Source organism: Pavona decussata, unplaced genomic scaffold (assembly GCF_977016875.1).
Source record: "Pavona decussata unplaced genomic scaffold, jaPavDecu1.1 SCAFFOLD_133, whole genome shotgun sequence".
NCBI classification, from domain to species: Eukaryota; Metazoa; Cnidaria; class Anthozoa; order Scleractinia; family Agariciidae; genus Pavona; species Pavona decussata.
The window spans coordinates 1,485,603-1,501,466 of NW_028145546.1; the positions used below are offsets into that span (position 1 = coordinate 1,485,603).

Genomic DNA, 15,864 nt, shown 5'->3' on the forward strand with positions numbered 1-15,864 from the left:
ATTAAAGGGAGTACCCCACTCCCTTAAGGCTCACTGCTCCACGCCTCCACTAATTTTTAGGTTTTTTTTTCCCAGTATTAGACAAAATAGCGTGAATCAGTTGCTCGTTTATGAAAACGCTTGTGGTCGCATTTTTGAAACGAATCCTTTGGCTATAGAATATCCAAATCAATCAACTAAGATTCTTGTTGCGACTAAATATATTTTCAACAGACCACAATCAGATTCAGAACAGAATCACCACCTTTGTTTACCAGTACCGTTTTAATACACACCTTGCAACAGATGACTGAAGCAAAAAAATGTTTGAAATATATGAGGGAATTGAAAACTATCGGCAGACCTTGGTGTCTGAATTAAAGATCCATACCATTGGGAAGTAAAAAAGATGTGCTCTATCGGTTACAAGGAAGATGAATTGCAACTACGTCCCAGGACATTAATACACCTCGGAACTACTGTTAAGTTTCAAACCACCCGATTCTGTTAATTTTAACATATGACCAGCTGGAGGTCTATCTCACCGCTGAATTCAATTCTTCAGCTGGCGCTCAAAGCCATAGCAGTGCCGCAGCGCTATTGTGTATCAAATTCACAAGAAAAATAACTTCTACCCTTCCCAAAATTGAACTCTCAGCGATACCATGAAATTTATTACGGCGAATAGTGAGTAATAATGTACAGTTCGTTTAGGACAGGTTTGTGAAATAAAAACGACAACATTTAGATTTGCGTTTTACATCTTTTATAAGCGCTAGTTCTGATATTATGGGGTCCGCGCGAGTACCACATGGGGTAATTGAACATGCCTTAGAAACAGGGCAATTTTCTCATATGCTATTAAACTACACGAGTGTAAATTTATCCACCTGTAAGTAAAATTATTACAAAAATCGATTTTCCCTCTGATTTACTAGTAGGAATCGCCCATTATTTAACGACATCAAAATAATATAATTAACATTGAGAAAAACAAATAATCCCCGCACTGCATACAAGTAACTTTCACTAGTTTCGCCTGCGTGTTTTAATAAAACACCAAACTGTGTGTTTTTTAAGACGGAAACACATTCAGAGTGGCATTTTCCTGTGGTTGTATGATATGTCTATTGTTTTCACGTTAATTTATGGGGAAATGAAACAAGGCTTTGCGTTCGAGTTGAACTTAATACTTTAGTTGGCGACATTGTTAAAAAGAACGCGGCAGCAGTTTATTTTAACTTCTTAATTTAGCTAGAGACTGCCTCCATCGCCTTTTTGTGATTTTTAAGCGTAAACTGTAACGATTCAAGTAAGATTTAAACAAGACAGCAAAATCTTTCAATTCAAATTTTGTTCGAGGTTTTTAACACTTTCAGGTTTAAAAACACAAATGACGAGATTCGTTAATTTTAGCAGAAAATCCACCAAAGCTGTGAAAAATTTAGCTAATGGCACAATTTAAAGATTCGAAATAAGGGGATAAGTTTGCAGATTAAACATCATTCATAATATTTGCTGCCGGAAATCGCTTTCATCCTAAGAAGAAAAGATACTTCTCCTCTTTAATTACAAAACAGCGGGTTCCAATTTCCAAGGTAATCTTTAATAATTACAAAGAACGAGCTGCGCTACTGTTCCGCTCGCTTTTCAATGCAGGACAATAAGCTGAACTGACCGCAACCGGGAAAATTGCAGTTGCATTTGATTATTGGAGTTCAAAATTGGAACGGACCGGATTGTGATTCACCTAAAATAACTTCTTAATCAACCAAAACGGGCTTCTTTTCTTCTATAAATAAATGTCCGTGAAGAATGATTAAGGAGAGTCAATAATTCCACCTGCGGTGTAAAACGACTCAAATCAGTTTCAACTGGTTCAGAGGCATAACTCTTGCAAGTTAACATCTAGGTAAGTTTACTTTTGTAAGTGTCCAGTATTAGCAAATATCAAGCTCTCTGTGGGTATTTTGGATACCTTTGTACCTGGAACGCAAAACACCCCATGAATAAGACTGACTGACACCCACACGCCTTCCTTGTCTGAAACATAACCGATGACTTTCGTCGCTAAACGGACCGAGCCAAAAAAGAAAAAAGAGTCGAGCTCACGAACCTCGAAATCTTAACAGACTTCAGTCGAAGCTAACGAGTTCATTTAATAGCAGTCAGTGTTAGTAGTTAAACAATAATTTTACCGCTAACTCTTACTGAAACATAAGACTCCACTTGTCTTGCTCTGTGATTTAGTATTTTTGCGCTAGCCAAAGAAATCTGAAAACCATTTTTCTTAATCAAAATGATTTCGTTCGGATGGTTTCTTAATTCCTAAAGATAGTTCTGATTTTCATACCGAATTATTTACTCAATAAAGTCGGCGTTCCAAACTATTTACCTAATTCTATGTATGTAAATTAATAAACGAGGACGAAATGAAATTACGTCCAAAATAAAATTCCCCCGTTTTCATACGCAAATTCAGAAGATGTAATTTACTTAGTAATAATTGTTCATCGCCACAACAGAATAATATCTTTTTATTTCGGAACCCTTTCGGCTTCCTAAAACTCCAAGATGGATGGATAGTTTTATTTACTCAGGGTAGATTTACGCCTTGGGTTTCCCTGACTAATATCAATAAAAAAATTGATTTAGTCAGTGAAAGGATCCTTGGGCGCTGTCAGCGAACTCTCGAACAATACCAGACATTGTACAAGCAGTAAGATTTCCTTAAAATCAAAATACCAGTATTTATCCTTTCCCAATAACAAGTAACAGGTTATTTTGGTTTGCAGGTTTAAAACAATTAGCCTGGGTATCTTAACTGAAACCACACCGTACTCGAGCTCTGGCCATGAGGAAGCAAACCATTTGAAACTTTGAAGGATATTACCAAGGTTTGTTAATACAGGGTTGTGTCAACCACAAAAGAACAACGAAACAGTGGAGACAGATTGAGAAAGATTAAGAAACTGCTACTCTCAGTTTGGACTTGAGTATTGGAACAGAAACAGAAAGAAACCACTACACTACTGTTGCAAGCAAAAATGTCAAACAACACAGATTACGAGCTGCCGAGTGCGGCGGAAAGAAATGTGACCTTAGGCTTCTACATCGCTACTCTGGTTATTGGCTTCGCTGGCAACAGTTTAGTAATCGCCGTAATTACAGGTAAAAAACACAAAAGGTCGATTTACGATCTTTTCATCTTGAATCTTGCAATTTCAGATTTGAGTTTCATCCTATTTTCCATGCCCATTTTTATCTTCGAGCACGTTCGAGGGATTTACAAAACCTTGTACTACTGCCGACTCGTTCAACCTGTGTTGACAATCTTCTATTTTCTAAGCATCTTCACCATCACCTCCATGGCTATTCACCGCTGCAGGTTGATCACAAATCCTTACAAACCCAAAATGAGGAAGAGAAGCGCTTACATTTGGATCGCTGCCATCTGGATTTCATCCCTCATAATAGTACTCCCACTATCCATCGTCACAAAAGATGAAGACGGAGTCTGCCAGGAGAATTGGCCATCTTTAAATCACCGAAAAGCTTACACGCTCGCTCTCTCTATCCTACAGTTTCTGTTGCCATTGTGTATCATCGCTGCGGCATACGTTAGAATTGGAATCTACCTTTGGCGTTCAACACTCCCTCAGAGCTCTTTATCAGAAGCAAAGAAGAAAAAGGCGCGGAAAAGAAGAAAAGAAAACATTCAAGTGATCAAGACACTTGCCATGATAGTGATCCTGTTCACCATTTGCTTGCTTCCCGGTCAAATCGCTTGGCTCCTGTTTGACTTTGGACGTGAACAAGAGTGGAAAGTCGCATTTGCGATCTTCAAATTCTCGGGCATTCTTGATTGCTTGCATGCATGCGTCAATCCCATCATTTACGGACTCCTGACAGAACAGTTCCGCAGGGAATACATCCGGTATTTTTCATATTGCTTCACATGCGGCAGAAAGCAGGTAAATATGGCACAGGAATCCCAGCTAGCAGAGAGCACCGTGAATACAATGTCAACCTCAACAATGAATAGAAAGATTACGGCCGACACAGTTGAGGTGGTTCCTGTCCACTCAGCTGAGTCACGTGAGTGCAAAGAGCTCCATGCTGGAATGGACTCCTCCTCACCAGGAGACTCCTTTTCACTGTAGGATCATACACTAGACAAATGAATCCATGGGTACACTGTGGAATAAGAGACCTGTGGCTGGCGCCTTATGTAATCTGTAAGAAAAAGCGCGGGAAAACAGGGAATACGCTGGGAGCACGCGCCCCGCGCTCAACCCTGAAGCTCCGCTTCAAAGATTCATTTTAGCAATGGGCCCCTTTGAACATTTAAAACCGTCTGTGTACAAAAAGGGGATCTTTGAATTTAACTATGGCACTAAAGCTGTAGTTGTAGGTTGAATTTTGTGGTGGAATTACTTCAGATTTGATATAAAATAACCACAAGACAGTTAATTAAGAATGATCAGGTTTTGAAAGCTAATGAAATGTCCCCGGGAATGTCAAACTAAGAAAACAGTCTGAATTCCTGAATTTTATGAGCTACTCAGTTTTGATACGCTTGTAGAATTTATTACGCGACTAAATTTCGCAATGTAACAGTTTATTTAATTAAACATTAAGATAAGAGTGAAATATCATTCACTAAAGGTTTATACGCCGTGCTAATAGTTCTCGGCGATTTTTTTTAAAGTTTGTTGAAAGTTGAGGGCCTGACAAATTTGCAGCCTTTGTTTAGGGTAAGGTAATTTGGCAACTTATTCTAATACTAAAAGTACCCTCGACACAATGCCGTCCAATTGAAAGATCATCAACCGCCTAATCTCACCGGGGCTATCACTCACAAACGCCTTCATCTTATGCAGCTTATTCCATTGACCTGAATACTCTAGGGATAATTTGATCAGTGAATCTTGAAAAAGTTGGTTATAAATGGGCTGTTTTCCAGCGTTTATAAACCGCCACATGTCCGTTTAGCACCCCTCCCTCACCCTTCCTTGGCTTACTCTGCTCGGCACAATGGTGTTAAGCTCCCCTTTCGTGAGGCCGGCGCCCGGTGAGAATAATCTTCAGTACTATGAGGTCCAACAAAGCGTTGGCTCTGTTTTGTTTCATGTCTACCTTCAAGCTTCTTTGCACAGTTTCCTACCAAGATAGCGACATATTCATCCAGATGTACTCTCGTTATGCTGTTCTCGATCTCTAAACGTAAATGCCGACATATCAGGTGCGGACTCCTCCAGGCCATCCTTCCTTATTCTTGTGATTTCTATCTGAATCAAGCCACTGTACAAAGCATACGCGGCCATGGCCACACCAGCAAATCCAACAGCCAGCAGTGTGTTCCGCCGCTCAGTGGCATCTACAGCATCATCTTGGCTGGATGAAGCTGACCGGGACTGGGGCTGTTGTTGCTGTTGCTGTTGCTGTTGTTCTGAGATACAGAATCATAACCGTCACTATAACAAACCACGTACTCACCCTGGATAAGGGAGTTGGTTTGTAAAGAAACTGTTGTGCTACGTCGGTGGGCAGTAGAAACGATTGTCTGGTTTATCAACAGAGTTGATAACTAAAGGCAAAATGAGAATGGTGTATTGTTACACAGGCAAACTTGGAAAAAGGAAATCTGAGTGCTGCTATCAGGAATCGAACCTAAGACCTTCCGATTATTAGCTCGGATGCTCTATCACTGAGCTACTGGAGACTCGTGAGAGCTAAGGCCATTAAATTGGCGACCGTAAAGAGATTCGGCGGAGTGCTGACATTTCAAGCAGAACTCGAATCTCTTTCCGGTGGCCAATTTACCTGTAGCTATTAACTCTGTTGATAAACCAAACATGTAAAAAGACAAAAAGAAAAAATAGTGTAAAGATTGAGACAAAAGAGCATACCTTCTGGCTCCGGTGGAAAGTAGCGTTGTAATACTCGCCCACAGAACATGCACAAGTTATCATATCCTTGCAAGTAATTATAAAGTTTATTATTAGGCAAAGGAGCTTTGCAAATCACTGCCAGATGAGCAAACACTACAGCATCAAGAGTGGTAGGACTGCAAAGAAAAGTAAAAAGATCTTAGCACACAGTCAGTTGACTGTCTCTTGCACAAGACCTGCATGTCACATGGCGGAATCCGGTTACTTCGTTCCATGACCACTTCGTTCCAAACCACTTCGTTCCATCCTTTGGCCACTTCGTTCCACCAAAGTTTCATTGTTCCAACGAATAGTCACTTCGTTCCAAGTGTAAACTAAGCGAGTAAACTTCTACGTTATCTTACATGGATCTGGGATCATAGCAACCAATCATATCAGACTTCAGTAAAGATGAACCTGCTTCGAAAAAACTATTCTTTCTTAACTTTATTTATTAGTTTCAGACTGACGAAGATGCGAAATCATGTTTAGATTGAACATAAACGTGAAAAGATGTGCAGCCACGCGTTGATCATAGCAACCAGTACATAAAACTTTTTTGCGCAGTCAAATCAACTTTCAGCTATATTCCCGATCATCAGTTAGTCATCTTTGGAACGAAGTGACTATTTGGTGGAACGAAGTGGCCAAAGGATGGAACGAAGTGGTTTGGAACGAAGTGGTCATGGAACGAAGTGACCGTAATTCCACATGGCTAGCGCTTTCTGTAAGAATTATGATGCACTAAAAGCTTGAACACTGTGCACCATTGTGCACAATTTTTAAAATACACTGTGTCCATTCTTTTACATGCTACAGTTAAAATGTAGAGTTATGAATGCAAAACGTAATTCGATAAGGACAAACAGAGTATAATTTTGACATGCACAAGGTTAAGAAATAGTGAAGAATAAATAAAAATATTGTCATGTTGTAATAAGCTAAAATGTATACTTCTTGTATTTCACACCCACTAGCGGGTTTCTGTACTGATGATGTATGAAGTTTCATCCAAAACATGTTTACTTTAAAAAATGTTGTAACTTTCATAAAAATTATCTCATGCCTGCTGGCTCTACTAAAATAAAAAAGATATTTTGAACAATTTTAAAATTAAAATTATGAAAAAAAAAAAAAAATACAAATCATACGACTGGTGCCTAAAGGTATGAAGGAGACTGAAGTCACCTGCCGCCAAAGAAAAACTCCTTGCCATCGAGCATGGTGGACAGAAGCTTAAAACATTCCAGGGCGTCCTTGAAAAGCTGAAGTAAAATGAACAATGCAAGTTCAGAATGCAGCTGACACTGAATGCAAGGTGCAAGCCAAAAGTAACAGCAGACAATACCTTATTGTCCCAAATGATTCTAGGATAGTATTTGGAATTAGCAGACACTGTTTAGCTGGTTTTCATGTCAGTAGCATAGTTGTTCAGGGTGACATCATTCAGTTTTGCATATGTTCTGCCAGTTGCTGCCCTTTGGGCATGCAGAAAAAAGTGCCTTATAATTCAATATTTGGAAGTCCTTGGCACATGGTGTAACAATGAGTGGAACATAGCAAGTAATTTCTTAAATTCCACCTTGCCCACCATGGAAATTTGTGACAAAAAAACAATTCTAAAGTACAGTAATAAAGTAAAATCACAGGTGGAGACATGTAGCTATTTCAATTAAAGCATAAATTGCACATAATGTCACACTTTATATCTGGACCTTCAGCCACTATTTGCACAATCAACCCTTGTAACGAATAAGGATATCAATAGCTATTGTTATGTAAACAGCTTCTGAATCTGAGCAAGTAAGCCTTCTGACTGGCTACTTATTACCAGTCTATAAGCTAATATCCTTTGGGTGGAGAAGTCACATAAAACAGGTGATAAGTTAATAACATTTCTCATGATCGATCGATTGACTGGTACACGAGTGCCCGGGTAACTTCTTGCTGTACACTTAGTATAACTTAGCTATGAGCTCATGTACAATTTGATTTGGTGGAATTACTGTTAAGTATAGTTAAAATATTTAATAAATCAATAATATTGAGCAAAAGAGGTAAATAAACAGAACTTGAACTTCCTGTTAGCCAAACCTTGTTCTCCAACTGAAAATCATCTTCCTCTTGGGAATAAATTCCATCACAGATTTGTGTTCTTGCTTGCCTTGAGATTCTTCCAGGAACAAAATAGTTGAGAGGAAATGGCAGCCTCTTGGCATACCAAGGACGAGTCACTTTTGTGTAATTGCTTTCATCTACCCAAAAAGTAAACAACTGCAAAATAAAACATAATACTTACCTACAGCGTACTAAAATTCAAACCACCTCAACAAACACAAACACGATTAAACACTAGGTGAACTATTGGCTTGCAATTATTTGAAACTATTATCATCATCAATGTATATAATATAATGATCTGATGATATACATCATCAAAGTATACACTCAGTTGCAAAAACGTTGACACCTTAAAAGAATAAACCATGAATGACGAAACCCAACGGAATGGTGGGTAGTATTTAAAAATTGGCCTTGTTGGCCAACTTGACACTTTAAGGAAAGCTTGGACAGTTTCCATCATTCACCATGTGCAACTACTTGGTTTTTAACCGTCGCACGAGAATAGAATATTATGCAAATAAAGCCATTGGGTCTCATCGTTCACGGTTTATGCTTTTTAGGTGTCAACGTTTTTGCAATCGAGTGTATACTAAAACATGGGTTTCATTCTGCTTTTAAGAAAAACAAATTAACACTGACAGTTACCAGTAACATTCTGTGGGCTGGATTATATTTGAGAACAGGAACAGGAAAGGATGTCTGATAACTGGAAGACATTTGGATTTGGAAGATTACTAATTATTATTTTAAGTATCAATTTGCGGAGCCAACAATATAGTTGACCATGTGTTTGTCTTATTTTATGAATTATTACAGAATACATCACACAAAACTCACAATTGCTGGATACAGTTTGCTGTGAACCAGAGAAACAAATGCAAGGGTATCAGCTCCTTGTTTTGCTGTCAACTGATAATCAGCATTGAAGTTCTATAAAACAAGCACACAACTTTTATTAAAAAACAAAAAACATTTCCCATGTCTACCAGCTGTTATGAAAAGCCCACACACCTTTTCTCTCAAATAATCCATTATCTTGCTTGGTGTTGTCAAGACATCTTCACCGGATTGTAAAACAGGGAATTCTCCTTTGCAAAAAATAAATGAATAAATAAATAAATAAGTTTAAGTCGTATAGCTCACTCCATATAATTCAGCAACTTCAGGGTAATGCCTTGCTCTTCCTCATTCACTTATGAACATTAAAAAAATAAAATCATTGTTTAACAAAATCTTGAGTTACCCAGGGCCTCATTGTGAAACTTGTTTCAGGATAAAACTCAAGCATGTAAGCTAATACCACTACAAACCTTCAAATAAATAACTTTTACTTGTACAAAAAGTTAAGCTTTGTCAACCTTTGTTGGCATTTCAATTTGGAAAAAAAGCTTGTTGTTGTTACAATTACATTTACAATAATTATTATTATTGATTGAGGGGCTGGGAGCATTAAGGCTGGTTTCCATATGATCGCGGATCGCACATCGCAGATCACAGATCCCAATAAGGTCTGCGATCATATGGAAACCAGCCTTTAGATAGAACATGGTTCTATCTTCTGCGATCATCTGTGATTGCGATCGCAGGAATCGCAGACGATCGCAGAAGTAGTTTCCATGTGATCGCAGACCTTATTGCGATCTGCGATCCGCGACCCGCGATCATATGGAAATCAGCCTTAACCGACCTACCAGTATGTCGAATTTTAGGCTGTTTTTCAATTTTGCTCGGATTTGTCCGAATTTTTGCATGTGAACTGCACTTCGATTGAAAAACATAGTCCCAGGGCTGCAAATAACTAACAAGCAGGCACCGGTCACATTGTCCGGTCAAACACGTCTTTGCTCAGACACTACCCGTTTTTGGCCGGTCAAATTTTAACAGTCGTAACTCTTGCGATAGTGAACCCAAATTGCACAGTAATCCTGAAAAACAACTGAATCCAAGTCGGTTTGGCTATAAAAATTACAAGTTAATAGTTTTACTACTCTTTACTGCAGAAGCAGCCTTGCATTCAGTACGTGGAACGGTTACGCAAGATACAACCGCAATTGTCCGTTTTACTTTACATCTGGCAAAATCACTTATAATTAAATATTAATTTTAAGAAAAACACGACACTCTCTGAGTTTTAAGACATGTTTCGGCAGTTGCCTATGCCATCTTCAGGAGTGTTGTGTTTTTCCAAAATTAATATCCTCACTGCTTTTATCCAGACCAATTAAATATTACACTTTGGCAATCGCTGCATCATTTCTACAACTGAACTTTAAGTAAAATGTGCAGAATATATGAAAGCTGAAGGGTTCAATCGATCTCTTAATTAATTTGAAAAAAGAAGCTAACTGAAATGTAAACATAAACAAGAAACACTTAACTTTAATTCATATCGTCTTAGGGTTTCGAAATTCGGCAGCACTGTATGTAATTGCATTAATTAATGCATGGCGTCTTATTCCAAGTACAATTGTTGCGCTCGCTGACTTTCTTCCATTTAGAATCCCTTTAAGACAACCTTATTCTTCCACTTTTTGTGTTATGCATATCCATTTTTGAGTTACATCGAGTGATGAAATCACCCGAAAGATTAGTAACCAAGCATGTTTTGCAGGGTGTGCTGGAAGTAAATGCTACAAATGCTACATGGAGTATTCTCGGTGCAGCTAGATTATTCTTCGTGAGGGAGCCGTTTCCGATCATTCAATCAATCGAACAATCAATCACTTTATTTAAGAGTCAATCATGGTATGTAGCCAAAGGTAAAACCCTCTACTAATTAGGAACACTCAAAGTAAATAAAATAACGGAAGACATGATGATTTGCGCTCCCGACAGGACTTGATGACATCGTAGAAATTTGCGACTACCGCGAATTTCTCGACCATTAATTTGTCTAGTTTTATATTTTGTTTTCTTTCCAAAAAATAACTGTTGTCCCACGTGATTATCAGATAGTTAAAAATTAAAATTTCTCTGAACGAGTCGGTAAAGGACCGGACAAGATGTCCGGCAATCCAAGGATTTGTCCGGTCAATACCCAATTTTGCCCGGACATTGTCCGTTGACCGGCCGTTATTTGCAGCCCTGAGTCCAGTATTTTTTTTCGCCGATTTGTGCTTCGTATTCAAGACATAACATATGCAAAAAACTGCGTTTTTGTTTGCATACACAAAGAAATCGACAACACTTTGTTTCCAGGTGCTAATTATTCGTTCCATGAGAGTGGTTTGCAAATTAAATCACGTCTTGTTGGCTCAAGCCTTGCTCTTGTTCTCTCACTGTAGCGTCGAAAAAAGCCGCATATTTTCTATGAAGCTTTTACTTTTCCATATTTCATTTAATTTTCTGGGGAACCTCAATAAAATTTCATATGGAGGGCTCTTTCACATACCAAATTTTACCAAGATGGTTTGACTCTTTGACACACACACACACATAAGACAAAAAATTGCATCTTTATCTTATACATCAAAAATGTATTAAAGAGAGAAGAACATTGATCTCCTATGTGACTGTACAGAAGGACTACTCACTGGCTGCATTGCAATTTTGCCAGGAATTTCTGCTCAATTTTTGCCACTCCTTCAAATACTTGGATTTAATTAAACAAGTTTTGGTTCACAGCCTATTTCTAGGACCCTTTAGAATATTAAAATTCTACATTTAGCTACCCTTCTGCCTATTAAATGGGTGTAAAAGGTATCCCTTTTAGGTGGGGTCTCCCCATACAACCTCCTTGACAGGGCCTCTCTTCTTCCTGTCCCTCTCTTGCTCCTTGGGACAGAAAGAGGACAGACCCTGAAAACAAGGTTGCTTCCCATACAGTCCATTAAATTATCCCTGATTCATGCATATATCTGCAGTAATTCCAAAGCTCCCTTGAGTTTTAAGCTTTGGTATTCAGATTTTTTAATAAGTCCTCCCTTCCAATTAAAACTCTCCCCCTTCCCACCCCACCCTTTCCCATGTTAGAAAACTCAAAGAGATCATTAAAAAATCACTCCTCAGTCAAACTAACAGTCAGGATATCAGTCAGTTTTTCTACAGAAAAACGCGTTCTTAAAAACAACATTGCATTTGCCGGTGTTGCATATTAGACTGTCAAAGTCATAAAAGCAATGAAGTTGAAACAGCTACGCATATATGTTGCTACATTTTAAAATTAAATTAGTTCTGTGGAGCTAATTCATTTTTCGTTAACTCTTGATTTGAAATCCCCAGCTCCCTATATTATGGAGTATCATGGTGTCTACTATTAAAGCGGTACAGGCTGCTTACCAACAGGGGATTTCCAAGGATTGTTACATCGATTCACTTTTAGGGGACATCCAGAAAATTTAGCGTACGCCTACAGGAGAAAACGAAGAGCTTCAATAATTTTTTAAACGTATATAAATAACGACAGAAACCAATTTTACGAACCAAAACTTCTAAGCATCGTGTGTCAATGGAAGGAAGATTCCAATCACCAGACCAAGATTGCACCTCCATTGCATTCGCTGCCGCCATTTTGAATTTGGTGCATATTACCCAGCCTGCCATACGGTCCGCGCGTCTGAAATTTAAATCAACCAATCAGATTTCAGCAACGGGTCAAAACTGAGTTTTCATACGTCATTGATATCTGCGCTCTGTGATTGGTTGTGCCAAGCAAGAGAAATTACATGAAGTGCTTATTGAAAGCGCAAGAAAAATATTTAGCATGGCCTGAAGTGTTGTATTTCGTGCTTTTGATTTTACCAAGTTCACAACGTAGCACGGCGACTATAAGTATTGATCGATTTACTGCGTCGTTTTGTTTTCGGTTGAATGACCAGTATATAGTGATCTTCGCGCGTGAGGTTCACAGTGAAGACTCCGACGCTTTGGCCGACTGGACTCGTCGTACAATTTATGGACAGCTTTTGTTTACATTCTGGTTGTGAAATATGCTTTTCATGTTGTTCTTACATTTCGGAGAGACTGATCTCGCCGGGTGGGAACTGTAGTGTTTAGGGATACAAATTCCCGACCTGTTTCTCTGCTAGGTAACAACGAGTATAAATCTTTGAGAGTTTTCCACGTCCTCTGCTTGCAATATCCTCCTGCAGCACTTGTATTTAAAGCTCAAAAAGACACTTAAAGTGTGCGGCTATTGTCAGTGTCTGTAAAATGTTGAAACGCAGCCCAGCAATAGCTCGGAACGGAATAAGAAGGCTATATCGATCAACTGTGGACTGGACTCTTCGCTCACCGACCAACAAATGTGGTTTCATTATAATTTAAATAATTTCATTAATTTAACTTACTAACTTTATGGCTAGTTTTATTGTCATTTATTGTCCCTACATTTTTTGTTTTGGAAATTGGTGATCTGTCTCAGTATGAGGTGCTTTTACCCTAAAATTTTACAGATTATCCTTATGGCTATTTTAGATATTTTTTACTTTTTATTTACCGATTTGTGCCATTAAATTGTTATAAATAAAGAAATTATATAAATTGAATAACATTGGTAAATGTATTGCCAGCCAGATCCATCACCCCTTAGACAGGGTGCGTGGGTGGGAGAGTGTCAAATGTTAAATGTCTTTAAGGACAGTACCTACTATTGTTACTGCGCAAACAATACTAGGCACCGAGATACTCGGGTTTCCTATGGGTAGTGCTCACTAATACAGGAATATTTTTGCGCAGTTTAAAACTATGTGGAGAAAACAGAACTTAGCAAGTGCTCTTGGTATCCCATTGCATTTAAAATAAAATGCTTGCAATTGGTGGAACACCAAACATGAGATTGAAAGGGGGGAAATAGACCCCCCCCCCCCCCACCCCACATGTGAGCTAGAGTAAGAATTTATGGATGCCAAACATCAGACATTTTTATCAAGTTAGTGAATGCCATGAGCAAGAGGTGGAAGGTACATGTAGGGCGAGTTTTAGATAGGGTAACAAAGAAACAGCAAAAGTAAAAAGCCAGACAAAATATCAGAAGGAAATGCACGTAAAGTTTTAATAATAAGGAAAATAATGCGAATTTGGGGCTTAAACTTATTACTGTTTTGAATCAGGGTTTGGATTATCTTCATAAATCTGAATAACAAGAACAGGAATCAAGTCTAAATTTATAGGTGAAATGTCTAAATGTAAATAGGTGAAATTTTAACAACTACTAGCAATAGAGTGATTTGAAAGTCTGGCCCGCCTAGATTACCACTCGCTACCTGCGGGCCAGTTCACTATGTTGTTCTTCTTGGTTGGATTTTTGAATCTGAACTTGAAACTCAGAGCAAGAGGTAGATATTTTATAATATTTTAGCAAATATTAGAGGTACATGTTGTGCGAACTCAGTTCCCAAATCTGGCCTGGGAATGTCTGTTGTGAAACTCGGATTCTCAGCTAAAAAAGATACTGACGGCTTATTCGCTGATAACTCACAACAAGCTCGGGGCGGTGATTCGAAAAAAGTGAGTAATGCATGCCATCAACCATTACAACCAAAGTGAAAAATAGAAATTGAAACTTTTTCGCGGATACATCATAAAGCCGCAAACTAAATTTAATAAAAATCATGCGTATACAGTAGTGTAAATAATTTTATTCTGTATACTTGTATACATATTTATTAATTTATTTAGTGCTATGTTTTATATTTAAACGCATAGAATAGTGCAAACTGTTTAGGGAGTACCTCATTTAAAAGCACTGCCCGCGTCGTACGGCCGCGGTTGTCAAGGTTTTTCGCTCTCCTTCTTTTTAACGCTGTGAGGTGTTATTCACTAAGTGAAGCTAAGTGGCTGTGTGGAAAGGTCCAGAATGCTGGGGAAAGGTATCTAGTGGTTTCCCGTTTGCTTTAGGTTAGAGAAATAGGCCATTTTCGAGAACTATAGAGCGGCTGGAGCGGTGATAAACAACAAATTCGATTGTATTGTCATTTAGTCCCAAGTGAAGTGTCACTTGCTAATGACGTAGGATAACCAGTTTTGACTGCCGCTCGTACTGCGGGCTCAAGCTCCGTATGGCAGGAGCATCTTTTGCGAGCCATTGTGTCTCCACGCTGGTTCCTTTTCGTCACGTGTGGCGCGATATCCCCCTCCCCTCACCCGTACGGTCGTTCTGGGTCCGCTCGACTCCCTATTTCAGTCAAACGTCTGTAAATTGTTTTTTGGCGGGGCGTAATAGCGAGCTGTCCGCGTAATTACTGATTGGAGGACGGAGGCTGTATCTTGCTGATCGTGTTTTGAGGCGTAAAAATTTTTAAGTACTTTATGAAGACTATGCCTGGACCGTGCCAAAGATCGGGCGGTCATATCAACCCTGATCTAAAAAATCAGCCATAAAAATTTACTTACATTTCTAAACTAGCCAAAAAAGTTAAGTATCTCTTTTTTTCTAAAATCATTTTCGTTCATTATTACATTTACATCAACAATCCGATAAATTTTGCTTTTAGCTTCTTGCACACGTAAGTCTGCAAACAACCTCGCAGAACTTTATCTTGTCTTCTTTCTTCCACGAAAAATGTAAATGCTTGACAGTTTTGGTACAACTCAAATTAAAGAAAAATAAGCCGGATTTTAAGTAAAAAATAATGTAAATAAAATATATTTTAATTTCAGTGGCTTTCACAGAGTGGCTCTTTCATCCTCTGTTTCCAAGTCTATTTGGGATTTGGAAATGTTCGTTCAGTTTTTGTGGAGGGAGGAAAACCAGAGTACCCGGAGAAAAACCCTCGGAGCAACAGGGACGAAAACCAACAACAAACTCCACCCCCACATGGCGTCAACGCCGGAAATGGAACCCGGGCCACATTCAGGGTGGGAGAAGAGTGCTCTCACCACTAAGCCA

The 15,864-nt window shown here is 38.7% G+C and overlaps 2 protein-coding genes across 2 annotated transcripts; one reads left to right on the forward strand and one right to left on the reverse strand.

Annotated features, from left to right (window-relative positions):
* The first annotated feature begins 2,893 nt into the window (after positions 1 to 2,893).
* On the forward strand, positions 2,894 to 4,273 carry LOC146468118 (neuropeptide FF receptor 1-like). Its single transcript, XM_085124794.1, has one exon. The coding sequence runs from the start codon at positions 3,027 to 3,029 to the stop codon at positions 4,140 to 4,142; it is 1,116 nt and encodes a 371-aa protein (XP_084980920.1). The 5' UTR covers positions 2,894 to 3,026; the 3' UTR covers positions 4,143 to 4,273.
* A 310-nt stretch (positions 4,274 to 4,583) lies between these two features.
* LOC146468119 (metaxin-1-like) lies at positions 4,584 to 12,562 on the reverse strand. Its single transcript, XM_085124795.1, has 8 exons — positions 12,459 to 12,562; positions 12,315 to 12,384; positions 9,048 to 9,124; positions 8,874 to 8,966; positions 8,007 to 8,186; positions 7,101 to 7,177; positions 5,892 to 6,049; positions 4,584 to 5,431 (listed from the first exon to the last, which is right to left on the reverse strand). Exons 1-8 carry the CDS (start codon positions 12,543 to 12,545, stop codon positions 5,163 to 5,165), a joined length of 1,011 nt encoding a protein of 336 aa, XP_084980921.1. The 5' UTR covers positions 12,546 to 12,562; the 3' UTR covers positions 4,584 to 5,162.
* Between the last annotated feature and the right edge of the window lie 3,302 nt (positions 12,563 to 15,864).